This window comes from Callorhinus ursinus, unplaced genomic scaffold (assembly GCF_003265705.2).
Source record: "Callorhinus ursinus isolate GAN/ISIS: 27379988/994484 unplaced genomic scaffold, GSC_fseal_2.0 scaffold36, whole genome shotgun sequence".
In the NCBI taxonomy this organism is placed as follows: Eukaryota; Metazoa; Chordata; class Mammalia; order Carnivora; family Otariidae; genus Callorhinus; species Callorhinus ursinus.
The window spans coordinates 4,891,723-4,918,817 of NW_027397098.1; the positions used below are offsets into that span (position 1 = coordinate 4,891,723).

A 27,095-nucleotide genomic window follows, 5' to 3' on the forward strand; every position below is an offset into this window, starting at 1 on the left:
CTCTACTTGTATTGCAGTTTCTCCAGGAATATTTAGCAATACGATAAACTCAAACATCCCAAGTTTCTTTTAGGTAAGTTAACAGATGTCAACATCACATTCACTAAATAGTGCTGATGTGGGGCACCTGGGTGGCTCAGTCGGTTAAGCGTCCGACTCTTGGTTTCAGCTCAGGTCATGATCTCAGGGATGTAAGGTTGAGCTGTGCATCCGGCTCCACGCTGGGCGTGGAGCCTGCTTAACATTCTCTCTCTTTCCCTCTCTAAAAAAAAAAAATAATAAAAAAAAATAAAACTTTTTTTAAATAATAAATTAAAAAAATTTTTTTTAAATAGTGCTGATAGGATTCTATTCAAATCACACTTTTCTTGGTTACTGCATGGAAAACATGCAAAGACAAAAAAAAAGCAGACAATCTTCAATACTTAACTCGAGTACATTACAGCAAACAAAATAATAATCTGAGAGGAAGAAAACGGGTGGCTTTTTAAATAATGCACTTATCTGTCCACATATTTCCTCCTCTTGTTAGAATAATAAACACTGTTCCAATAATAGAAATAAAAATCCCAAAACTTGGCTTTTTATGATGCTTAAAATAAGTAGTGTGTGTTGCTAATAATTTGTAGGAAAGTCCCAAAGAGAAAGCAGGTAACATGATACATAGCCAAAACTGGGAATAGCCAAGACCATCACTTTCATCTCCAGAATCCAGACAGACATGATTAATGCACAAGATACTTTTCTGTGGAAATTGAATATGGCCTCAGGAGCATTATCAATATAGAATTCCAGAGAGTCACTACCAATTGGCCAGAGGTAGCATCTGAGATAAAAACTGATTAGTACCCTCTCCTAATTACCTAATTACTAGAAATTCACTTCCATCAAAAGCTTCTCTTCTTGGGGCACCTGGCTGGCTCAGTTGGAGGAGCATGCAACTCTTGATCTCAGGGTCATGAGTTTGAGCCCTACGCTGGGTGCAGAAATTCCTAAAAATAAATAAACTTTAGAGATGCCCAGCTGGCTCCGTGGGTGTAGCACATGACTCTTGATCTCAGGGTTGTGAGTTCCAGCCCCATGTGTGGTGTAGAGTTTACTTAAAAAAAAAAAAAGTAAAATAAATAAACTTAAAAAGAAAAAAAATCTTGTCTTCTTTTAATGGGTAAAAAAACTCACCAATAAGCTTGTTTTCCTTTACAAAACATCGGAACTCAGCCCCAGGAATTAATTCACACCATTTTCGAAGAACAAGCTGTAGAAAGAGGAAAAATGTAACAAGGGAATGTTTACTGGTCTAAAAGACAATTTTATGCCAAGAGTATATTTTAATAATTGCCAATATCAAATAGTTTGGAAGAAAAGGCATCATAAACCATTCTTATCATGCGATGTAGGGGACAGATTTATTAATCTAGTAAGTGGGGGAAACGCTGTTAAAATTCGTTATGACAAAATGCACCTTTGTCATTTATTTATCACATTGAGAGTTCTGACATAATATACAAATCCAAGGATGATGAAGTCGAATCCCATCATCACTGTGTATAGTTGCCCCATAATTATTTATGTTCTTCACCCCTTTAGGTATATTAAAAAATAAAAGGATATTGTAATTATCTACCTTAGCACCACTGTGTAATACTCTAATAAAATTATTATAATTTATCACTAAAAATCACTATAACCCTCCCATGATTTTGCCACTACTTAAAAGGAAAACAATTCTACAACTGGCCCAAGTCATAAATGGGTTCTACTACTATAATTAATTATTATGTACAAATTCTTATATACTACTGAATTGCTACAATTTTATAAATACTATAGTTGACAAATTTATGCTTCTGAGTCTGTTTTTAAAATGTTCTTTGAAGAAAACTAGTCCTACTTTTGTGAAGTATTAATTGTAATAAGTGGCCAGTGCCTCCGGCCACCCTTATGCTGGCATATACTTCTTTGCCCTTTAAGACCTAAGAGATGGAACTTAAATTACACTAAGCCCCATTCCTGGAATAACCTCCGGTGGGCTCAGTATCCTCCCTTCCCATACCATGTGCTCCCAGTTTCTTGCACCTAGCATTCTATAGTATGCACATACATACCAAGTTGTACTATAATTTGATACAAGTCTCTCTTCCCTCCTAACTAGCAACTCAGCAAGGGCAAGGAACTGGGTCTTACTTATCTTTATGTTCCCAGCACAAGTAGGTAATACCTAGCAGGTGCTTAAAAAATGTTACAAAACGAAACTGTCAATATATAAGATACACAGCCACTAAAAACCCTGATATAAAAAAATAGTTAATGAACTGGAAAAATACACTGTAAGTGAAAAACAATGGTATGCACGGTATTTTATGAAGAGAGTGTATATATACACATACATACACACTTATCTCAGGAAAGGGAAGTTAAATGCCAAAATGCTAATACTGAGGGTATATGTGGGCGGTAAGTTCCTCATATTTTCTTATACTTCTTAATTTTTGATAATAAATTGCTTTTCTTAAAAAAAAAACAAACTTATACTGTTAAAATATGCCTAAGATTTTAAAATGCACTGATTTCAATTTTCAATTTTGTAAGCTCTTAGTCAAGATTTCTATGTGCTGTATTTTTTAAAAAGAAGCTAATTATTAAATGAAGAACTAAAAAACTAAAAATGTACACAGTTGTCATCTATTAAAAGCTGATACTGGCAAATATAGTTTTTTAGGGCTACAATAATTTTTATTTAAGCAACAAAGAAATAAGTAATTGTTATAAACTAACATTAATTTTTTGGAAAATCTGCATAATCTTTACTGAAATAATATTTTGGACAGGTAACGCATACATTGTGTAGTTGACTGAAAAAACACATAAAGGTAAAACGTGAATTATACCCCCCCCGACCCTACCAGCCCCTCTGTCCTCCTCTGCAGAGGTAACCAGTGCTGTCAATTATTCATATAGCTTTCCAGAAGTAATCTACAAATAAATGAGCATGGAGCACATGTATACATCTTTTTAAATACACAAAGAAGGAATAGACCCTATACAGGATTCTGCTTGCAACTTTTTTTCATTTTAATTATTCTAAGAATATCACTTTCCTGAGCTTTTAAAACACTGAGTTTTAAAAATCCTATGCACTAACATGATAATGGCATAGTCCCAAAAACGCAACAAAAGAGCAAACTGCTGGTGAAATGAATCTTGGGGATAAAAGATGACATCTCAAACAAAGATTATGGCAAGACTCGAGAAATAATCTTCATCATTTTGTGTTTTCCAGCACTAAGTGATAAGACACAGCAGGTGTTTAACAGATGTCTGTTCAGTGAAACAACAGATATGAATATAATATATACATATAAAGAATGTTATAAAAATGTTTAATGATTGGGACTATGCTCATGCTATGCTATTAAGTCAAAAAAACCTTCACAACTGGTATGTAAAAAGCTCAATTATAAGTGCTAAAAGATCCAGTTTGGTGGCCTGGTAAATAGTAAATGAACTGTTCTACAAACATGGTATAATCACAGATGATATACCAATATACATTCAACACACTAAAAATTTCTTAATATAGAGAGTCAGTGGGCAACTTTTGAAAGCATGTGTATACAAAGGTGATGAAGCAAACAATGAATTTTTTTTTAAATGAAGGATTTTTTTTTAAAAAAAGACCACTGGACTAATTCTAATTGGTGTCACAAATCCAAAAATGCAAATGGTTTGCAATTATGGAGCAGGATGACCACTCTCTTCAACAAATCATGAGCTGTCAAAGTTTTCAAAAGTATTACATTCTGACGATCCAAGTGCAAGAAGAACCAGGAGTAGTGGTAAGGAAGAGTCCTATCAGGGATGTAGCTGAAACGTGGAATCAAATTCACTCATAACAGTTGATGAGTAGTTACTTGAGTCCAAGAACACTACACTACCCATTTCAGGGAGGCATACGGGTGGGTGGGGGGAAGATATACCTTCAAACTAGGAAAATATGGAATACAAATTTGGGTTTGCTATGTTTGAATTCTTATTGCTATTTCTAAAAATCTTTTCCACTATCCTTTCAATCTAACTTCTGATGTAATTTGTAAAATGAGTGAACAACAACAAAAAAAAGTAAAAAGGTCCACTGGGCCTAAATGGTAAAATTGGGGATGATTATTTTTCTTCATATACCAGGTTAAAAAGCTTACCCAGCTTAAGCCAGGTGATGGGTATAAGGTATTTGTTTTATTACAAAATACGTACATTCTATAGTATGTATATACTGTGTATACGTGTATATATATTCATTTATACATATATTTTTTACATATTTAAAAATTCAGTGGCTCTAGGTTCCCAGAGAAATTGATCCAAAAAGTTTTATTCATTTTGCTTAAGAATAGATAGCAATTTCCAACACATCTTCATCTAGGATTATCAATTTCAAGACTTAAAAAATAAATCCTTACCTCATATTCTATACAAGGATCTGGAGAATCATCAGTACAATGAATAAATCTTTAAGAGAAAAAAAGGCAATTGAACATTTTTTTTTTTTGGTGCCAGTTTATGTACACACATTACTTATATTCAATGAGATATGTGTAAGGTATTACTGGAAGAATCCAGGAACAGGAGGCTAATTCAAATCCAATGAGCATTTATTAAGCACTATTCAACACCAGATGTTAGCCAAGGCACCCCGAAAGGGTATTTCACTAGTCCTCAAAACCACCATATAAGCTACTATTATCTCCATTTTTCTGTCAAAAAACAAAGAAACTTAGACCCAGAAGCCACCAAATCTAGTGACCAAGCCAGGACTAAAACTCAGATTGTCTAAATACAGATTCCAAATGAAGGCAGGATGGTACTGCTGTTCTCTAACCCTCACTGCCTTCTCTGTGGCTAAACCAGAAGTCTGCTTCTCTGTTGACATTACCTGTACCATCTAAAGCCACACAAAGTTAATCCAATCCTTACCCTGCATGCCATTTAAAAAAATATTTGATAGTACTCATTCCTTCATTAAGTATACTGCTTCCCCCTCTAAAAGTCCTCCATTTCCTGAACAATTTTTCATATATTTTCTTTTTTTTTTTTCATATATTTTCTAAATGCCTCCCTATGCCAAGGACTAGCTAGGCACCAGAAATGCTAAAATGACCTGAGTCTCTTGTTCTTTAGGACGTTAGTCTGGTGGGGAAAGCCTAACAAGTAGACAAAGAAATTCAAACCACTGAAAGCACATAAAAATACTCTGATAGCACAAAGGAAAAACTGATTAGCTCTCTGTTGTGGGGGGGAGGGGATGGAAGGTGGCAAGTCAAGAACGCTGCATTCAACAGGAAGGGAAGGGTCCACATTTAAGGCAAAGGGAAGCATGCACTAAAGCAGGACGAGAAATGAGAAGTGCCACGCTGTATGCAGAGAACTACGACGGATTCGTGCTGATGGGAGTGTAGCGCGCAAGGAGAACCATGGGAAGCGGAGGTTAGATCTTGCGCCATTGTTGGTGGGAATGTAAGCTGGTGCAGCCGCTGTGGAAAACTGTATGGAGTTTCCTCAAAACAGTAAACGCAGAACTACCATATGATCCAGTAATTCCACTAATAGGTATTTACCTAAAGAAAACAAAAACACTAATCAAAAAGCTTTATGCACCCCTATCTTTATTGCAGCATTATTTATAACAGCCAAGATATGCAAGCAGCCTAAGTGTCCATCAACAAATGAATGGGTAAAGCAGATATGGGGTATGGTGAACAAACAAACAAAAAGCAGAAACAGACTCATATTTATAAGAAAGAGACTCATAAATACAGAGAACAAACTGGTGGCTGCCAGAGGGGAGGGGAGTGGGGGAATGGGCAAAAAAGTGAAGTGGGGTGGGAGATACAGGCTTCCAGTTACAGAATGAGTAAGTCGTGGAGATAAAAGACAGCACAGGCAATCTAGTCAGTGGCACTGGAAGAGTGTTGTATGGGAACAGATGGCAGCTACACCTGTGGTGAGCATAAAATACAGACTTGTTAAATCACTATGTTTTACACCCAAAACTAATGTAACATTGTGTTAACTATAATCCAATTAAAAAAAAAATGACACTGAAGAGAAATTTTCAATAAAGAGGGGTATCCAGATTGTGAAGGGTCTTGTTTGTCTCTCTAGGGAGGCTGTACGTTATATATATACACTGGGGAGCTAAAAGTTTCTAAACATGTGAGGGCTTTAGGACCACCGCTGTGACAACGGTACTGGATAGCCGGGGGGGGGGGGGGGGGGGGGGCAATGAGGGGGGGTTATGAACCAGTTAGAAGGCTCGGTGCAATGGCCTTGGGGGGAGACAAGGGTCTAGCTGCTGCAGTGGGAGTCGGGGAGGAGAAAAGCGCTATATAAAGATATTCAGGAGGCAAAGCCAGTATTGCCTGGCACCATGGTGAAAGTGAGGGATGAGGGAGAGAGGCAGGGATGACTGAGGTCTGGTTTCGATGACTGGCTGGACAGTGATGGGAATGCCATTCACTGAGACTAAGAGAAAAGCAGGTAACGGGTGAGGGAAAGACGGGAGAGAATTATGTTTGTATGTGGAGAGTTGGAGACATCCTGGGAGAAGTGCATAGAAATGTCTAGGAAGCAACCAAAAATAAGGAAACTCAAAGAGAAGGAGGCGTTGAAGACAATTATCTGGAGGTAATCACATAGGTTTAAGAGCCGGTGGAGGAAGTAAATAGAAGCGTCACCTCTGGCAGATGACAGAACCTTGGAGAATACCAACAATTAAAGAGTGAGCAAAACTTGCAGTCGAGAGACATTTTCATTAAAAAGAAAAACCCCACGCATAGAAAACAAAAAATACTTTTAAAGACCTCTTAAGCAATTTACAAGTAAAAGTGAGTTTGAAAAGCTTTTCAATTCCCCTGAATATTTCATTAGGTTGGAATTCTCTATAATCATTTGTAGTTTATACTACAAACAACAATTCCAATTTATTTGATTGGCTGAGATACTCAGAAAAAAACCTTTATTCCTACTAACAACTGGGCATGGGTTGATATAATCTGAATTACAAAGAAAAGTACACCCAACGTGCTTTGTTGAAAAGCAATGGGCTTTCTCTGTATTAATGAACATGCACCAATAATCCTATGAGAAAGTGCTACTAATATCAATGTTTATCACATGAGGATACCAAGGCTCTAAAAGGTGAGAGATCAAATAAGTGGTAGGGAGGGCACTAAACCCGCAAGGATGGAGGTTCCAGAGCTGCTGTTAGGGGCGCCTGGGTGGCTCAGTCGGTTTAGCGTTCGACTCTTGATTTCGGCTCAGGTCATGATTTCAGGGTCATATGATTGAGCCCCACGCTCAGTGTGGAGTCTGCTTGTCTCTCTCGCCCTCTGCCCCACCCACCGCCTTGCGCACGCGCGTTCTCTCTCTAAAAAAAGGGCTGTTGTTAAAGCTTTTGGATTTCAGCTAAAAAAACAAAACACCATAAATATCAGATGCATCTAAAAAAATGTCCCTGATCATCTTTAATAGTTCCACACAATAAATTTTTCTTCATTTCAAAAGATTCCTTGCCTTTTTTTCCTAGTTTAAGTCTACACATTTTAATTGTAAAAAACTGCTATTTTATGAATTCTTTTACCCTTAAAACAGATATATACTTTTATCCTGACTTTTAATTTTGAGGAATTAAAAAATACATAAAAGTACAAAGTGCACATGTATTGCTTTTATAAGAAGCCTATTCAAGTTTACTTTAGAAGTTAATATTTTATGTTTTATACACAAATATGGAATTACTATGTTGTACACCTGAAACTTAAATATAACATTATACCAATTATACCTCCATAGCAAAAAAAGGGAATATTTTGGCTTCTAACTAACCAAAAGTTCATGATCAATGATAAAACTGAACTCTCTTTTCTTAATTTAAATGTATCTAAAACATACAGGTAGACGGAAGGAGAGAAATGACAAAGGAACTTGAATAAATAAAATAACAGGGCATTATCTTAATGGTTAGTGTAGTAGCAGAACTACTACCATTCTCATATTTGAAATGTGATTTAATCACGTGGGTGCTGTAGTTTTTGTAAATCTGGTAACAGAGGATAGTTATTATGATTCTATAAAGAACAAGGTGGATTAGTATTCTATATCTACCTATTTTTAAAATACTACAGGAAACCCAAAAGGCACAATTCCAAAACACAAATCTTCATTGTCTAATGTTTTTAATGCTTCGGTATTCCTACAAATACTGATTTCAGCCCTTGGTTAATCCTCATATTGCTACTTTAAAACAGGTATACATTTTAATGCATATTTGCATTCTCCCATCCTGTAACATTTATTTTTTAAGTGTTGATTGGTTTAACATTTAATGTTAGTTTAAAAGCCTGGTTAGTTTCAGAAAGTAGAAGTGAGAATGTCTTTGGTATGTGAAATTATTGTGTAAGGCTTTTTCTTATTAAGATGATTAACCAGATGGCCCGGTACAGTTCTTGCAAGAGAAGAGTGCAGAGCCAACTAGTTAAGCCTGAATGTAAAGGTCAATAATAGCATTTTCAAGAGCTCAGCTGAAATACTGCAAAGAACGCTGTGTGTGAATATTTAGGTTCCATTTACATTCTGGAAAAGGTAGGTTTAAAAAGCAAAAATGAGTAAGATAATCAGGGTACTGACAACACTGAATTTTTACAATCCTTATATATAAATGAATGGACCTAAAACTTGTTCTAAGAGTCTCCATTCTCTTTATGAGTTTATTTAAAGCACTTCCTTTATATTATCTTTGAGACTTCTGTTATTTTAAATTCATACAGCTCTACTTCCTCCTCTCGTCTGCTGTCTCACCTTGAGGCATGCCGTACTGTTTTCTCATGGTCTTGTTATTTCTACATGAGCGCCTATTTGGTGTGGCTCATTTCTCTGGGGGTCCCACAAGGCCTGGGTTGTGGAGTCTTCCCAGAGCCCTTTGTATTTGCACCTTCTCGGTGTCTCAAGGGTAAAAATGACTGGAGGACTGATTTTACATTAATTTCTTAGTTAATGGGAGCTCTCCAACAGGCAGGTGGTTCAAATTCTGTTTTCCAAAGTTCATAATGAGATATAGGCCTGAGGTTTCAGCTTTTTAAAACGAAAAACCCAAAGCCAAGGGGTTTCAGTCCTGCTTCCCTGTCTCTGTGCCAATGGATGAATTTTTTTTCTTGTTCACCCTTTACTGAAGGAGCAAAAAACGGTCTCTTTTCCAAATCCTCACTTTATTTTGGCTTAATGCTTGGCCTCCAGTCCCATAAAGGGATTAAAAGCTATGCCCCTTATCAGCTCTGATAATGACCCCTAAAAGGTTTACCTACCTAACCCTCTGATTTTCCATCCTCTTTTCCATTTCTTGCATCTGGGATTTACCTCTGGTTTCTGTGAATTCAGCTATGCATTTAAATTTCTGTGCTATCGTTTATATTTTACCCAGCATCTCTAGGTAATTTGTAACAAAAGATTTTTCAAGTTACCTTAGCCCGCTACTTAGCTAAAACCAAAAACTAATGATCAGTTTCTTAAAGATCTTTCATAATTACAAATAAGAACATTCTGAATCTCATTTGAACATCTCTGCCAACCTGAACAGTACTAGCTATAATTAGTACTTACTAATCATTTTCATGTACACTTAGGAGCTTATTGTGTATGTGTGTCTGTGTGTATGTCTGTGTTTAAATCCCACTTCTAAATTTTTTTTCCTGATTAAGTATTTTATTATAACTTGGGAAGATTTCTTTGAAATTTTCAACAAGGTAACAACAGAAAGTAGTATTAAATCAAAGTCACTGCTTTACAGTCCGGAGAGAAAGGAGACTCCTATATTGAATTATAATTATAGTTCCTCTAGCTAGCCATTAAAACTCCAAATATACACAAATGTTATTAAATGATGAATGTTACATTATCTACAATGGAAATTACAAACTAAAAGAAATTCTCAGGTACAAAAATAGTAAAGATTTTATTTTGGAAAAAAACCAACAAAACCCAAAAGTCTATCCGGATGAAAGCTACTATCAAATTATACCAGTGCATTTTTAAAACATTTTGAAATTAGCCAGTTAATAGGAATTTTTGAGAGTAATGTTCCAGATCCAAATTTTTAAAGAGAAAAGAAAGGAAAAAAAAAGTCTTAGCCCCAAACTGCAAGGACTGTGCTCAGCCAGCACTGATCACTGGCAGGCAGGAAGGCCATCTTTTTTCTTTCATTTCTATTCAAGGTACTGCCCAAATTATTCCCTCAGCTTCAACAAGATTGCATTTCCTGTCAGCCACGAGGTCTTAGCATAAACAGACCTATTCGTTATGCCCTAAACCATGTCTTAAGATTGACATACTTTTTTCTGTGAACTTCATAACTGTGATCAACATGTTTTTATCATGCTGTTCCAAATATTTCACACATCGAAAGAGAACAAATGTAATACATTCAATGATAAGGATGTGGGTGTGTGGAACAGAGGGGAACACAATCAGGAAAATATGGATGTACTCTAGGATACAGATGAGGTGGAATATGTCCCCTGCTTTGTTACAAGGAAAGGAGGAGAGGACCAGAGAAGGGTGCATGTGCCTGCACTGTGCTGGGCTGTGCTACAATTCAGAAACAGACTACAAGAAAGGGCTAGATGGAGATGAAAACAGAGACTACGCTAATGGAAAACTTTTTTTTTTTTTAAGATTTTATTTATTTATTTGACAGAGAGAGACACAGCGAGAGAGGGAACACAGCAGGGGGAGTGGAAGAGGGAGAAGCACACTTCCCGCTGAGCAGGGAGCCCGATGCGGGGCTCGATCCCAGGACCCCGGGATCATGACCTGAGCCGGAGGCAGACGCTTAACACCTGAGCCACCCAGGTGCCCTGCTAGTGGAAAACTTTTAAGTTGAAGATGAATCCTATGTGTTGGGGCTAAGGGGTGAGATTCTGGCACTGGACGTACAGATTTACAATTACCTACTCACAGGATATGAGCTGGGCCTCTAATTTGGGCCAGTCACATGGCAGGAGTGGGGGAAGGAGAATCACACTATTGGCATACTCTGAGAATAATACCTACGTGAATTTACTCTAGGCAACTTAGATATTACCTAAGTCCATTGGCTGAGATTACAATTTCACCATTTTTATAAGTAGTGAGAAAACATCTTTATTAAAGCTTTCTGAAGTGGCTGTAAACACAATAATTAATGTTTTAAAGTGGCATACCACCCTAGATATTTACTAGGGCACAAGTCTGATTGGTAAGCTTTTTTTAAAAGTTGGAAGGTTACATTATACCTCACTGTAAACACTTACTAAGTATAAGAAAAAGTGTAAATTATGGGCAAGAAAAACCAAATGCAGAACCATGGAACCTTAAGCGTCAAAGTTCTGGTGGTGTAGAATATTGTTCATGAGGAACCAAGAGAACCAGGTTAAGGTACTGGTGCAGATTCCATTCCAGATTTCACTGGTGGTGGAAAAACAAAGATAAAAGTAAAACGATACTGAACTAAGGATCATTGGGTACGTTCATCTGAATTTTCATAGAATTCTTCTTCAAAAAGAGATAAAATATGCTATCTAAAATTAAAACAATCTACAGCAGAGAAAGTGTCATCTCATTAATCACAAGGTAAAGATTCTACCAGGTCCAACTTACACACAAAATTTCACTCCTGAGACTACTTGCTGAATTTTAGGATTAATAACCAGTTTCGTGATAATCTTAAGAATGCATACAAATTACGTCAAGCATAGCTGAGTTAAATTACTAAGACAAGTGAAATTTCCTGACCTCTAATCAAATCTATCTTGTGGGTGACAAATCCCTCAGAGAAACACTTAATGGATTAATTTTTTCACTCGCTCAGCCCTATCTTCCAAGTGCCAGTTGAATACTAGATACTATTTTCTTGCCGTGGCTGACTGAAGTGACACTTAATCAATAAAATAATTACTGAAAGCAGCCTTGAGACTCAACAAGTCTAACGACATAAAATGTTTCTATCTGGGCAAATAGTTTGCTCAGTGAATCTAGTGCAGACAGACTGTGTTAAATGTGTCATAGTGCAACTTCCACTTTTTAAAGCTTCCTGTGTACAATAACCAGTTGAGGAACAGGAAAAATAAGAGTACTTAATACTCTGTATCAGCTTACAACTGTGACAAGAGTACAGCTTGTCTCCCTCGAGCTATTCCCAACCTTCACCCTTGCTAACACAGTTGTGACTGCTGGATCAGGTAGCACTTGTATTCTGCATCCCAGGGATGCGTGTGTTGGCTTAATCCAAGCAGTCCTCAAGGCGTGGGCCTGCACAAGCATCATCAGGATAACCTGGGAACTTCTTCGAAATTATATTCTTGGGCCCCACTCCCAGCTTACTGAACCAGAACTTTGGGGAGGGGACCAGCAATCTGTGTTTCATCAAACTCTTTAGATGATCCTGATGCGTGCTAACGTCTGACAGCCCTGGTCTAAACCAGTCATTGCAATTCTGTTCCCTCTGCCAACTGCTGGATTAGGCTGGGTCTCTGTATGACCAATGAGCCTACAGAAGTCTCCTGGGAAGCTTCCAGAATGCTTTACTTGCTCACATCCAGAGAGGAGTGAGAGGAAACACACCACCCCTTCTATTTTTGGTTCAGATACGGTCATGTCTTCACGTGATGCCCAGAACTGTAGCATCAATCTTGAAACCAGTGGGCGATAATCCCAAATACCACAGCAGTAAACCAAGCATGAGCACAGGGGAAAAACTGGAAGAGCCTGGCTCTGTGGAGACCTTGAGGAGCAACTCAATTAACCCCAGAAATACCCATGCTCTAGAGTGCCTGTTAAATAATATACTTTTTAAAACTCTGTAGGTGTAAAATGCTTTTTTGTTAAAGATTTTATTTATTTATTTGACAGAGAGACACAGAGAGAGAGGGAACATAACCAGGGGGAGTGGGAGAGGGAGAAGCAGGCTTCCCACCGAGCAGGGAGCCCGATGGGGCGCTCAATCCCAGGACCCTGGGATCATGACCTGAGCCGAAGGCAGACGCTTAACGAATGAGCCACACAGGTGCCCCTGTGTAAATTACTTTTAGTTGGCCTTCTGTTATCTTGCAATCCTGACTGGAATATCTTTCTTTTTTTGAGGTAAGCCCCAAAATAGTATAAACAATATAATGTCACTTTTATACTATTATATAATCTTATACATATCACAGATAATTATATAACTCCATGTCTTTTTACCTTCTACATTTATACTTATTGTTTTTATTTATACTATTTTTATTATATAATAAATTCTTACAAAATTAAATTCTTTATGATATTCTGTATTTTAATTTGAAGCATTTTTAAAAGGAGGAATTTATGACTTTACTAAGTGAAAATACAGAAACCATTTAGAATGGCATTACTGAAATTATATTCTGGTTTTGGTTCTACTAACTAGTTTGTGGGAACAAACAACCAAGCAGATTTAGGCCTCAATTTTCTAGCCTATAGAAGGAAAGAGATTAAATTACTGACACAATCCTGTCTAATTTAAAGGATTACACTCCAAATTTAATCTTTCAGGGGTCCTTAAAGGCCTATGCAACAAAAGTTCATCTTTCGCCAAAGATCCCATCAATACAGATTTTTACGGTGACAAGACTTACAGTTCTGCAGCCTCCTACCGACAAATACTTCCAGAAGGGGGTGACTAATTAGAGCCGCCCAGCTGAAAGGCCGCAAGCTCGGTACTTGGGGTTTGCTCCTGCCAACTCCCAATTATTTAGACTAGGAGAAGCATGGTATTCTGTGAGTAAACACTCTTAATCCCAGGCCTCAAATTCACTTGCTGACTTAACTTCCCTCCCATGCAAAAGTCAAAGAGCACAGAAGGCCAAAATAGCTGACTGCTATTTTGACCTTCTACTGGACTTGCGTTAGATTCACACACCACGAAGAGGGAGAGGTGGGCTGGGGAGCAGCAGCAGTCCACCAAGCCACAAAGATGGTTTAAAAAAAACATCAGCCACAGAGAATTAAAAGTGACTTAGAGTAATTTTTGTGAAGGAAAAGATGTCCTCGTACTCTCACTGCACCTAGTGTTAAAGGTACACGGAAACCCCTATCTGAAGAAATAACAGGTACAGAGCATTTTTAATGTAATATATTTTAAGACCTCTTTATTTAAAGCATTAGGTATTTAAAAGCTTTATAATGGACAAAGAAGACAGCGACTACTTCCTTGAATCAGAGGGCCTCTCCTAGAAGAGAAATGCCACAGCATTATTACAACAACAGGGGCCGCCAAACACCTAGTAACATCTGTGCCAACGTGACCACAAAAGGTGGAGGACAATGAAATACCAAAACAATATAAAGCTTTACTCTGTAAATGAACCAGAAATATCAATACTGGTAAACCCCTTTTATAATAAACTTACAATTTAACCAGACTCATTTATTATCACCAAACTTCATTCCCTTCATTCTTATAATATTAAAAACAATGGCCACGCTACACAACTCAAGAGGCAAAAGACTAGGTGCACAACTGACATGCAGTGAATTTATTTTTTTGTGCCAGGCTTCTCTTCAAAAAAGGATCTGAAGCTGAAATGGGGTGAATGGGCAGGGCAGACTCCATGGACGGATGGGGAAGAAGTGGTATGTGTACACAGTATTTGCACCGCTATTCACCTGCTTAGTTGCTGGATTTTGTGATATGCCTTACTTTAGAGATCAGTTTAAATATTAGTTTAAGTGTGATAACTGGTTTGTTTATGATGGGTAAGATGGGAAATCTAGAAGAATACCTATTTAATGACAGAACAAGAGAGCATAAAGAGCTCACCGGCAGGTCAAGAGTGCAAGTAGGTTACCTGCCTATGAGTTCTTTAGCTAAAGAGTAACTGGCAAAGAAAGGAAAACAGCAATTCCCCTTCCTGAAATGTATGCTGAGAAAAAAATTAGGAACATGCACAAAAATTTAGCTCGGGGATATTCACTGTAGGACTATATAAAAATAGAAGGCTGATCAAACAAATCATGGTGTAGCTATCCAGTGGAATACCATTAAAGTAATTTTAAACAATGATGCATATAAGTATTTAATGCATATTTAATACACATAAAGATATTAGCTATATACTGCAGACTACTAAGGAATATGAACTACAGGACCCCATTTTTGTCTTAAAATATCACAATATGGTTAGAGACAGGTGTATTTATATTATACGTATGCACAGAAAGAATTCTGAAACTACATAAAACCAACTGTAGTGAGATCATGGGTGCTTCTACATTTCCTGTTTTTGTTTAGCTCAAATTCTTAATTTTGTTTTTCTATGATAAGCATATTCTGATTTTACATGAGAAAAAAAATCACCAAATTAATAGGCAGATACAAAGAAAGCCCTTGATATTTACGAATATTCATTTACTATCAAAGGAAAAGAAAGGTTTGCTTTAATAGGTCTTGTTATATGGAACTGCTGTTGTGTTGTTGGTTTGTTTTTTTTTTAAGATTTTATTTATTTATTTGAGAGAGAGAGAGAGCACAAGTGGGATGGAGGGGCAGAGGGAGAGGGAGAAGCAGACTCCCTGCTGAGCAGGGAGCCGGACATGGGGCTCAATCACAGGACATGGGGCTCAATCACAGGATGTGAGCTGAAGTCAGACGCTTAACTGACTGAGCCACCCAGGTGCCCCGGAACTGTTGTTTTTAACGGTACTAGATGTAATGGGATTTCATCTTCAGCAAAACTCTCCTAAGTACAGAAACTACTGACATGGGAGATCAAGAGACATACTTACGGCTGAGTGAAGTCATGAGTGATGAAATCAGAACTCTTGAACAACAGAAAGATGTCGCTGAGGGTTTTACATTTCAGAGAACTGTTCATTGCTATCCAGTATGCATCCTAAATAATGATAATAAAGCACACGCAATTTAGCATATATTTCAAGTCAGTTGCTATGAATGAGGCTCAGGCCTATATACAAAACTGATAATGCACACTACTTTCAAAGAAAAAGTTCAGGTGAGACATTTTAGCTATACCGTTCAATGTCAAATCACACTTCGGAACGACCGAGCGCAGGGCCACTGCATGTTGCATGCTGGGTTATGAACACTGAGCCGTTAAGGCCCTCACCTTCCCACTCAGGCCCAAGCACTTCCCTGTGTTTGTCTTACTGATGATGAAAGAGGGGTGAAGACCATATAAGAAGCGCTGACACTTCAGCTAAAAAGTCAAGATGCAATGAAAGAGGCTGACCAGCTACTCTCCAAGAAAAAGGAGATCCTTTCTCTCTTCTTGCTCCTGGGTAGTGACAGCCGGGACACCTGTAGTGTGAGGACTGGAGCAGTTCAGACCCATGTCTACCAAATCAGGGACAGAGGAGATGAGAGATTCTGAACCACTGCAGCTTTCAGTGGTGAATGTCTCCTACCAAAAACAGGTAAGAAGAGCAGGCACACCAGGCACAAAGCTTGGCAAAACACACCTAAAAATGACAGAATAATTAAGTCATTTATTAAACATACTTCTTCCACAGATCAGACACAGGGCAGTAATCTAACTTTGAGAAAACAAACGATTGCAAAAAACTACGTAATTATCCACACATGAAAGACAGCCGTGGCACCTGGCAGGCACACAAAAATAAAATATAAATGAACAAATGAATAACTTCAAACCACAAATAATCTACCATTCGTAAGTGGAAAGCCCCAGCTCAGCAGTAAGAAATGATTCAAATTACTGCTCATATACAAACTAAAAATGAGTTTTAATAACTTCTTTATAATAATTTTTACAATTTCTGCCAGTGAAAAAGATGATGAACTTCTGGTTGAGAATGGCACACTGGCCAGAGATTTAATTCCACTGAAGCAACAGCAGATGCACAGAAAACCATGAACTCCAGGGAAGGCAAAAGGGTGAACGAGGATGCTAAGTCATCCTGTACGGTAGCCATCCAAGGTGCACAGAGTATCTGCATTACCAGGGTAGCCGAAACACTGCGTCCTGACCTAAGCGAAACAGGACGGTAGTCGAATGAGAGTGGAATATAAAGCAGCGGGAGTGGGAGGTGAGAGGACAGAACCTCGTCCCCGAGGGGGCGGCAACAGTGAATACGGACAGCCAAAGGACGGAGCGGGAGAGGAACATAACCAAAGGATGAACTGCAACAGGGGCAGCAGCAGCTGCTGCACCTCCGGCGAGTGAGCAATGGGGAAGCCAAGGATGTGTCAGGACCTGCTGGTGTGGGGAGCAAGAATCCAGCTCTTTTAAAAATGTAAACGATGTAAATGTGGAACTAATTTTAATCAGTAAAAATAAAGGACAGATTAGGTACAACTTGTCGTTCGTCTTAGAAGAAGAAAAGAAAGGCACACGGGATGCTTTTGAAAATGCAAGGAAGTCTTTGATTCCTTAAGCGAACTTTTGCTACCATCGTGGTTTTCTACTGGATTAGAAAAAAGAGCGAATTTTTCCATAGACCTTGACGTAAAAAAAAATCTTGTCAATGCAATGTCATAATGATAAAACACAATTTAAGAAAATGTCAGCTGACTTCCCGAATGGCTCTATGTCTAGGTCCTGTGACATTTTAATTTTCATTATTTTTCAATAGAGAAAAATTTCTCTGTTACACTGAACAGCTGAAGTTTTGAAAGGGGCAGAGAATGACCTTCCTCTGATTCTAGCACGATCAGCAACACAAGAGGTTACAACGGTCTTTTAGCAAAATATATAGTATTTTATAGACTCGGGACACTGCAAAATCAGGAAAGTAGGAGGGGGAAAATAAAAATAAATGCCACAGTGTTTTCCCTAGAATTAGGAATAAAATTCTAGGTCCTCTGTGGGCATATAAAAAGAAACGAATAGCAAAACAAAGAATATTCAAACAGTGAGAGATTTACTGATGTGTTCCTACCCTTGGGGCACTCCAGTTAAGCTTAGGAAATACACTGCCCCCCAGGGAATTGATAGCTTCTTGGACTTTCGTGGTGAACTCGGGAAATTCCGGTGCCTACAGAGAGAAAGGAGAAATCATTTAGACAGGTTGATAACATCACAATAAATACAGAAAACAAGATCAAAATCTCAAGGTTAAACAATTAAGCATGTTAAAAAATAAGTTAGAATACAAATTACTATCAGAATTTCTGAACTGGAGCTAAATAAAATCAATGATCAAATATTTGCCAGAAAGGGAAAAAATAACAAGTGCCCAAACGGTACTTTCCAAAAACAATCAAAACCCAGGAAGCTTAAAAGACAGATGTCACGAGGCATCTGGGGATATGAGGAAGGACTGAATGGTTCTCTGGACATCTAAAGAACCAACAGTTATTAAGTGAAAAGACAGACGGAATGTCTCCTATACCCATATTCCAACGCTCCGAAATATCACCTCACATTTAAAGGGCCAGAAGCCTTTCTATCTAGAGGAAAAGATTCTTGGACATATCCCCAAAAGCCTTCAGGAGAATGAGAAATAAATCATGTGCTCAACTGTATTTAAACACTGCTATTTCCAGACAAGTTTTAATATAAACAAAACTCAAAAATAGGATGGTGCTGCAGTTAAAATGTTCTTTCCTTTTTGATTGATTTTAAAATGCACAGTTTATATATGCAAGTAACCAAAACGTCCTAAGTGTCATTTCAACCAGGAAGTAAAGAGAAATAGTGTGAAGAAACACTCTTCTGCACTCTTCTGTGAGTCTTATGTCCCTAGCTAAGGAGCCCATGAACATTAGCAGAGAAAAGGGGACTAAGAGAATCGGAAGTGTAGCCTGCAAGGGGCAGAATACAAAAATATTAACAGGTTTGCTACAGTCACGTTATCCCTTTATATCTGCCGCCCCCTACTGGGCAACTGCAAATTTTGAAAAAGTCCAGTAATGACAAGTTCTTCCATAAGGGCAAAAAAGTTAGACTAGGTCTAGAATGAGCCAAACTACACACTGCAAAAATATATCAAATGGCTTCTGTTGACCCCCTTAATCTAATCCAGTTACAACGGAAAGAAAACTGTGTTAAGGGGCGCCTGGGTGGCTTAGTCGTTAAGCGTCTGCCTTCGGCTCAGGTCATGATCCCAGGGTCCTGGGATCGAGCCCCACATCGGGCTCCCTGCTCTGCGGGAAGCCTGCTTCTCCCTCTCCCACTCCTCCTGATTGTGTTCCCTCTCTCGCTGTGTCTGTCAAATAAATAAATAAAATCTTTAAAAAAAAAAAAAAAGGCCTTTCCCCTTTAAAAAAAAAAAAAAAAACTCTGTTAAAAGTCTGGGAAACAGGAGCACCTCGGTGGCTCAGTCAGTTGAGCGTCTGCCTTTTAAGCTCAGGTCACGATCTCAGGGTCCTGGTATGGAGCCCCGCATCAGGCTCCCTGCTCAATGGAAAGCCTGCTTCTCTCTCTCTCTGCTGTTCCCCCTGCTTGTGTGTTCTCTCTCTCCCTCTGTCAAGTAAGTCAAGTAAATAAAAAATCTAAAAAAAAAAAAAAAGTCTGGGAAACAGACCAAAAAACGTCAGTTTAAAACAAAAGGTGACCTATCCTCCAAACTAGAAACCAGCTTTAAGCAGTAAGCTAGTGAGTAAAGGAGGGAGAGATCACAGCAGACTGGACTGGACCCCCTTCCTTTCTGCTACAGATGTCTATGATCTCTAGACAGGTTGGCAGCATCTTTAGTATCTGCCACCGTGTCCATCTTCCATGTGACACTGTCAGCTTAGACACAGGAAATCAAACAGGAGCCATTCTGAGAGGCTTTCAAAATGAGTAACAGCCTGAGTCCTTTATCAACGATTTGCCTCTCCCCATGAGAAGGAATTATGATCTATATTAAGCCAATAATTTCCTTATGATCCACTGAAGTTACTGATGTGGCTCAGCTAGGGTTCTATGCATAAAGACACTTAACTAAAATCTGCATTAGCAATATTTTCGATGAATGGTGTAGTCATACAAATTTTACAACATGAAAGGATTCATTCTTCAAAGAAAACAATTTAATTTTCCCAACCCATAAAATTTCACATTGCTTTGTATTTATGTATTATATTTTGAGAAGTGACAGATTACCTCAAATCCTCAAATTATTCAACTCCAGGAAATCCTGCTATAAGGATCCTAAAACAAATTTAAATTATAAGAAGTTTATGTATTGTGGAGAAAAATGTGTGCTTCTGTGAAAGACTATGTATTATCTACCTACAGCATACCCTCTGGATTATCTGATTCTAGCTAGGTCTATGAGCTGTTTTATAACTTGGCAAACTGTAGGTTAAGTAATAACAATGAAAAGTAAAGTATTTCTATGGACATAAAAATTCTATCCTGCCTGACAGAGAGCCAGTTGTCTTCCCCCGACACACATACCCTTGAGGGAGGCAAAACCAATTCTGCCTCATTTATGTATTCATTGCAATATTTCTAATCTATAAATCTGTCTGTCCTTTGGATTCTCTTTGGAACCAGTTAAAACATCTGCCTAGATCCCCCATGAGTTAAATAAAACCTTCAACATGTGTTACAGTTTTATATCAATATGGAGTCATGATTCTACCTTTTTTCTGAGAATTACCTTTCAACAGATTCAACTAATAGAATTCTTTTAAGCTCATAGCTCAAGGAGTTGATTCAAATATGCAATATACCTCAGTTTTCCAGGAAAAGGTTCCTGTTGTGACCGATAAAATCTACATTTTTTATCATATCTGGGGACTTTCTGTGATCCAAACCCTCCTGTCTTTCCAACTACACCTACCATAGCCATTTTTTTTGACTACAAAATATTTAAAATATACAAAAAAAATATACACCTGTGTTCCTGGATCCATACACTCAACAATTTGGTATACTTAACCCAGACTTTTAAATTTCTTTCTTTTTTTTTTAAAGATTTATTTATTTGAGAGAGCGAGAATGAGAGAGCGAGCACATGAGAGGGGAGTGGGTCAGAGGGAGAAGCAGGCTCCCCGCCAAGCAGGGAGCCCGACGCGGGACTCGATCCCGGGACTCCAGGATCGTGACCTGAGCCGAAGGCAGTCGCCCAACCAACTGAGCCCCCCAGGCGCCCGACTTTTAAATTTCTTAAGGGAACAAGGTTACAATATAAATGAAGCTTCTTACCTCCTTACTCTCTTCCCTAATCCTAACCCTTCCCCTCCCCAAAGGCAACCAGCATTACAGACTTGGGCGTATTCCTCCAGAATCATGATTTATACTTAGTAATAATACATGCCTGTCCATTAATTATAGCATTTTAAAAATTTAACATAACTGCTGTCATTGATATGTATACTTTTAGCAAACTGCTCTCACTTTTGAGATTTACCCCCCTCAACTGAGTTTTCCCATTTTTAATTCCGTGTTTCTGTATCTAGATCAACGGACTATTTACCACTCATCAAAGCTTATATTTCCCTCATTGGGCCTTGGCCCACATTCCTTACTAAGAGTCTTCTGCCATGAATGTTCCCCTGCTCAACAACATCTAGTTCCACCCAGCGAAACCCAAATCACTTTAGTAACTTTTTATTTTGAAATAATTTCAGACTTTAAGAAGCATTAAAAGAAGAGTAATAAGAATTCCCATATACTCCTCAGCCAGGCGTTTATCACGTTTGTTTTATCTCTCCCCATCCCCAAACTCTCTCTCTTACAGATCTATGCAGATGTGTGCATTTATTTACATATATGCACATATAAAACAATTTTTTCTTACATTCTTAAAGTATGTAGAAGTCATGATGCCCTTTTACCCCCAAATACTTCAGTATGTTTCCTAAAAGAGCAGTAACATTCTTTTACAGAACCTAGCAAAATTATCAAAGTCAGGGAGCTAACACTGATAGAATACCATTATCTCATTTACAGATCTTATTCAAAATGTACTCATTTTCCCAATGTCTTTTATAGCAGAAGAAAAACCTTTCTTTCTGACTGAGGCTCCAGTCTAGAATCGCACCACTGCATTTAGCTGTCACATCTGTGCAATCTTTAATCTGTACCAGTGCTTCCTTCTGTTGTCCTTTATCTTTCATGACCTTGACATTTTTGAAGAGTACTGGCAGTTATTCCATGTAATTTCCAAAAAATTGCATTTGCTGGAGGTTCCCTCATCATTAGATTTAGGTTATGCATGTTTGGCAGGTGATGTGTCCTTCTTAGTGCATCATCAGGAGGTATCAGGAGGTACACAATGTAGGTCTGTCCCATCACTGGCAAGGTTAACTTTGATCACTTGGCTACCAGGTCCTTACACTGTAAACTTACTATTTTCGTCTTTATAAAGAAGTAATTTTGGTGGAAATACCTTGAGAATATTCAAGCATCCTCTTTCTCATCAAATACTCACCCACGAGTTTTAACATCTATTCCATCAATTATTACTGTGACGGTTGCCAAATGGTGATTTCCAATTCTGTAATTCCTTCTACATTTGTGAGCTGGTGCCTTTTCTACTATAAAGGGCTTTCCTTTCTGCTCCCATTTATTGAATACAGCCATTTATTTGTGAGTATGGGATCACAGACCACTGATCTTAGCAAATGGCTATACTCCACTAATATCCCTGTTTTGACACTCAGCTATTTGGCCAGTGGGAACCCACCTGAGCTGGCCTCTGTGTCCTTTCTGTCATGTCTACCTCATTCTTACTTTCTGACACAAGCTGTCACAAGTTCATCTTCACTTTCCTACCCACAGTGCTGACTTTCTCCAAGGAGCTTCAATTCCTTTTAGTTGAGAAGGTATCTAGAAACCAAGATCAGGGCACTGGGTATGCTCACTGCTACCATGATGTCACCATATCACTGCTCCCAGTCCTTCGTGAATGGAGTATGGTAGATAAACACACATAAATTACTAATTTCCCTATCTAGCCATCTATTAGAAAGCATGAGTTGACACTGATAATCCTCACCACTTTTAGGGTCCAGGTCAAATATCATGTGTCCCTTTACCCATTTCTAGATGACCTCAGTTCTAACTGTTCTGTGTTCTGATAGCTCTGTCATCTACTCCCAAACTTGAGACATCTTCCCTGGTTTATAAACTCCCTAATGGGAGGAATCAAACCAAATTCATCTTTGTTCAGAATCCACTATGGTGCCCTGAATATAGGAGATAACTAAGATGCATGTTTAACTGAACAGGATTTTCAGAAACAGAGAGTGACTGACTTGCACGATATCCAGAGTAAAATAAACCATGGAAACTTGCCCTTTCTGTATATGTTGGCATGCTTTTTATACAGGAAATATATTGGTTTAGGCATCTCCACTTACTTTTCTTATATCAGGTCTCTTCCATTAAAATAAACAGAAGTATCTTCTTTAGAATTGTATTAGACTATAACCTTCCCTAAAACTAGTTTCCCTTGTGCCTTGTGTATATTTGGAGGGAACTGTATAAAAACCTTTCTATCTCAAGGTATAAGAAGTTTCTTCTTATCTACTGTATTTTTAGAAACACATGTTTTACTGCACTCATTCCTTTAAAAATATTTTTATTAAAAATATATTTCAAGTTGAATTAGACAACAGCATTCTTAACCTGAAAGACTATAATACACTCAAATCAACTTCTACATTTTTATATAAGGTATTGGTTAAAGCCACACACTTCTCTACTCTCACTTGAAACTGTAATTTTTACGCCATTTAAATATAGTTGAATAAGTGACTACATATTTCACTTTTAGGTTCCAAATATCTGGGAACCTCAAAGTTCAATGTTAGACTTCATTACTTTTTTCAGAGCTCAACAGAAACAAGTCAAAGCACCAACTATGCACTTAAAATATTTCCTTTGAAATCAAAGGGAAAAAAGGGCAGGCCATGTTTGCCTATAAACAATGATTAAGGTTATTTTTCAAAATAATAGATCAAAGCCAACAGAGAAACATACATTTCAAACAGTGAGTGGAAGGGAATTGAGAGAGATGTGTACTGAAACCCTGAAGCCCCTCATGTGGCAGTGTGAGGCTGTCCCCACACTGGCATGGCTCTGCTCTTACCGTAAGTGTAGCCGTGTTCTCATCATCCGACCACTGCACGAAGGGAAAAGAAACAAAATATTAAATGTGGATAGTGTACTGGGCTTCCAAAAAGCAATGCTCTATCTAAAAATTGTACATAAAAGAGAAAGACATCTCTTTCTGAACACAAACTACATGTCAAAGTGTGGTTTTCATGTAATTTCTCACTTTACCAAATGTACGCTAAGACGTAAATATCAGAACCATTTCAGGGATCATTTAAATTACAATAGTCTATAGAATGGATTATTTTTTTTGAACCAACCTGTATTTCTTCTGCCTCATCATCACTGTCTGGTTGAGAATGTGTTGGTGGATCTTCCCTAGAAGAACATAAAACAAAAATTAAGCAAGAAAAATGCTTCAGTACCATGTATGTAGTCATAATTTCAGGTATATTGACTACACATGGGAAAAAAAAAGCCTCAGAACTGGAGGTTAGGAAAAGTTCATTTTTTGAGGGACACCTGGGGGCTCAGTTAGTTAAGCATCTGCCTTCAGTTCATGATCTCAGGGTCCTGGAATCAAGCCCCACGTCAGGCTCCCTGCTCAGCGGGAGTTGCTTCTCCCTCTCCCTCTGCCCCTCCATCCCACTCATGCTGTCTCTCTCTCTCAAATAAATTAATAAAATCTTTTTTTAAAAAGTTCATTTTTTGAGACAGAAACTAATAAAAGTTAATATAAAATTAATGAGTACACTTCCAATAAGAGACAGCAGAAGAAACACTTTCTGCCCTCTTCTCAGAAATCACTAGAACCAAGGAAAAGAAAAACTCAAACTCCAGCTCTGAGGACACGAGCAATCATCTACAACTCTGAATCCCAATATATGAGAAAAGCTGCCACAGACAAGGAAGATCAAGTGAGATGAAGAAGCCAAAAGGATTCATCCAAAGAGCTGTTCTACCGAAGAGCTGGAATACCCCTAAAAGGCAAAATCAAGAATCTTTTGCTTACATGTGAAAACAGAGCATGTGGGCTGGTGTCGAGAACTACCCTGGATCCTGAGGGCTGCTGGAGTGGAGGGGGTGGGAGGGATGGGGTGGTTGGGTGATGGACATTGGGGAGGGTATGTGCTATGACTGTGAATTGTGTAAGACTGATGAATCACAGACCTGTACCCCTGAAACTAGTAACACATTATATGTTAATAAAAAAAAAAGTGTTCCTGAATAAAAATAATAGTTACCTTAAAATACTCCATCACTGGGGCGAATGGATGGCTCAGCTGGTTGAGCATCCGACTCGATTTCAGCTTAGGTCATGATCTCAGGGTTGTGAGATAGAGCCCTGTGTTGGGCTCCATGCTGGGTGTGGAGCCTACTTTAAAAAAGAAGGGGGAGGATTTACCTAAAATACTCCACCATACCCATCTCCCCAAATGTGGAGGGGAGAAGTGAGACAAAAATAGCAAATCTGATTATTGATGTAAGCTGAATGATGGGTAGGTGGGGTTTAATCATACTGTTCTCTCTCATATTGTGTTTGAAAATGTTCAGTGAAAAAGTTAAAATAAAATCTTTCCATGGAGGAAAAAATAGAATTACTCTGGATCTGGACGGGCACCACAGAAAGGTATGGGGGAAAGAGGGAAAGAAAAACTCGGACATGCTATCTATAAAGAAGCCTGTGAGCGAAGCACATGTTGAAAAGGACCATCTAGCAGACAATCTTCATTGTCTAGGGCGGAAACAAAGGCTGAAAACACTCAAGAGTATTCCCTCTCATCAACACTAAACCACAAATAATTGGCCTATGAAGAACTCACCACATCAATGAAAACAATAATAATCAGAACAAGAACTAGCATAGAATCTGTACCAAGAAACCGTAAAAAGGGAGAGAGAGGCTCCTGGTTGACCATGGGCTTTTATCTATCCCTATGCTCCCTCTTGAAACTCCATTAAAATGGTAGAAAAAATCCCAAGGAAATAAAGGACCAAAAAGGAGACAACTGCAGAAAAGAGACAGCAATAAAAGTTTGGGAAACAGAAAGCCATTGAGAAGGATAACCCAGAGAGCAACAGGCAGAACCTAGACCTAACACAGATGATGAGACCGAAGCTCTGGGCTACCAACAAGTGACCTGTGTGAAGTCCATAGAAGGGGCAGTAAGACATACACAGCCCTCCTCACCCTGCACACCCTAACAACTAATCCTCCTCCACGAACCAAAGAGGCTAAGGACTCAGGTCCATAATGCCCCAAAGAAAAATGAGGGTGAAATGCTAGAGTATGACAAGAAGCCATGTGAAAATCACACTAACAGCGAGGTCACCAGTCCCCTTCCCCCCACCCTGCTCCCAGAAGACACAGAGATTACAAGATTCTTCTCTGTAGAATGTGAACCACCCAGGTGGACAGACCTACAGGTAAGCATTATCTGGAAAACTTCCATCAATACCTGCTGATTGCTGGCACTCTTAGTCAGCAAGCCCCACCTGGATACATAGTGAGTGAGTATGAGTGTTGAGCGTGTGTGTCCTCACTCTTAAATATGAATAAAAGCCTAGAATCATTAGAAAACTAAAGAAAGGCTCCAAGATGAAAAAAAAAATAGTTTTTTAAAAGGAGAGAGAAAAGGTATATGTAAGAAATAGACAATAAAGGGACCAGATGACAAATGTTTTTTTACATCATTAATATAAAGATAAAAGATAAAGAAGGTAAAAGATAAAAGAAGATACTGCATCCATGAGAGGAAAACAGGAAGCTGTAAGAAAGGAACAGAGGAGGGGCGCCTGGGTGGCTTAGTCGGTTAAGCATCTGACTCTTGATCTCAGCTCAGGCCTTGATCTCAGGGTCGTGAGTTCAAGCCCCACCTTGTGCTCCATGCTGGGCATGGAACGTACTTTAAAAAGATTTTTTTTCCAAAGACAAGAAAGAAAGAGAGAGAGAGAGAGAGAGAGAAAGAAAAGAGAAAGAAAAGAAAAAAGAAAGAAAGAAAGAAAGAAAGAAAGAAAGAAAGAAAGAAAGAAAGAAAGAAAGAAAGAAAAAGAAAGAAAGAAAGAAAGAAAGAAAAA

The 27,095-nt window shown here is 38.3% G+C and overlaps 1 protein-coding gene across 2 annotated transcripts in view; it reads right to left on the reverse strand.

Annotated features, from left to right (window-relative positions):
* The window catches only part of CDC123 (cell division cycle 123), a 57,020-nt gene that overhangs the window by 13,422 nt on the left and 16,503 nt on the right, over positions 1–27,095 (reverse strand). For both annotated transcript variants that reach the window (XM_025853573.2, XM_073879927.1), the window contains 6 exons: positions 24,338–24,395; positions 24,052–24,084; positions 17,962–18,057; positions 15,829–15,935; positions 4,458–4,506; positions 1,180–1,255 (listed from right to left, as the gene is read on the reverse strand). In XM_025853573.2, the coding sequence (XP_025709358.1) occupies positions 1,180–1,255; positions 4,458–4,506; positions 15,829–15,935; positions 17,962–18,057; positions 24,052–24,084; positions 24,338–24,395 (419 nt within the window). The remainder of the gene's footprint in view (positions 1–1,179; positions 1,256–4,457; positions 4,507–15,828; positions 15,936–17,961; positions 18,058–24,051; positions 24,085–24,337; positions 24,396–27,095) is intronic.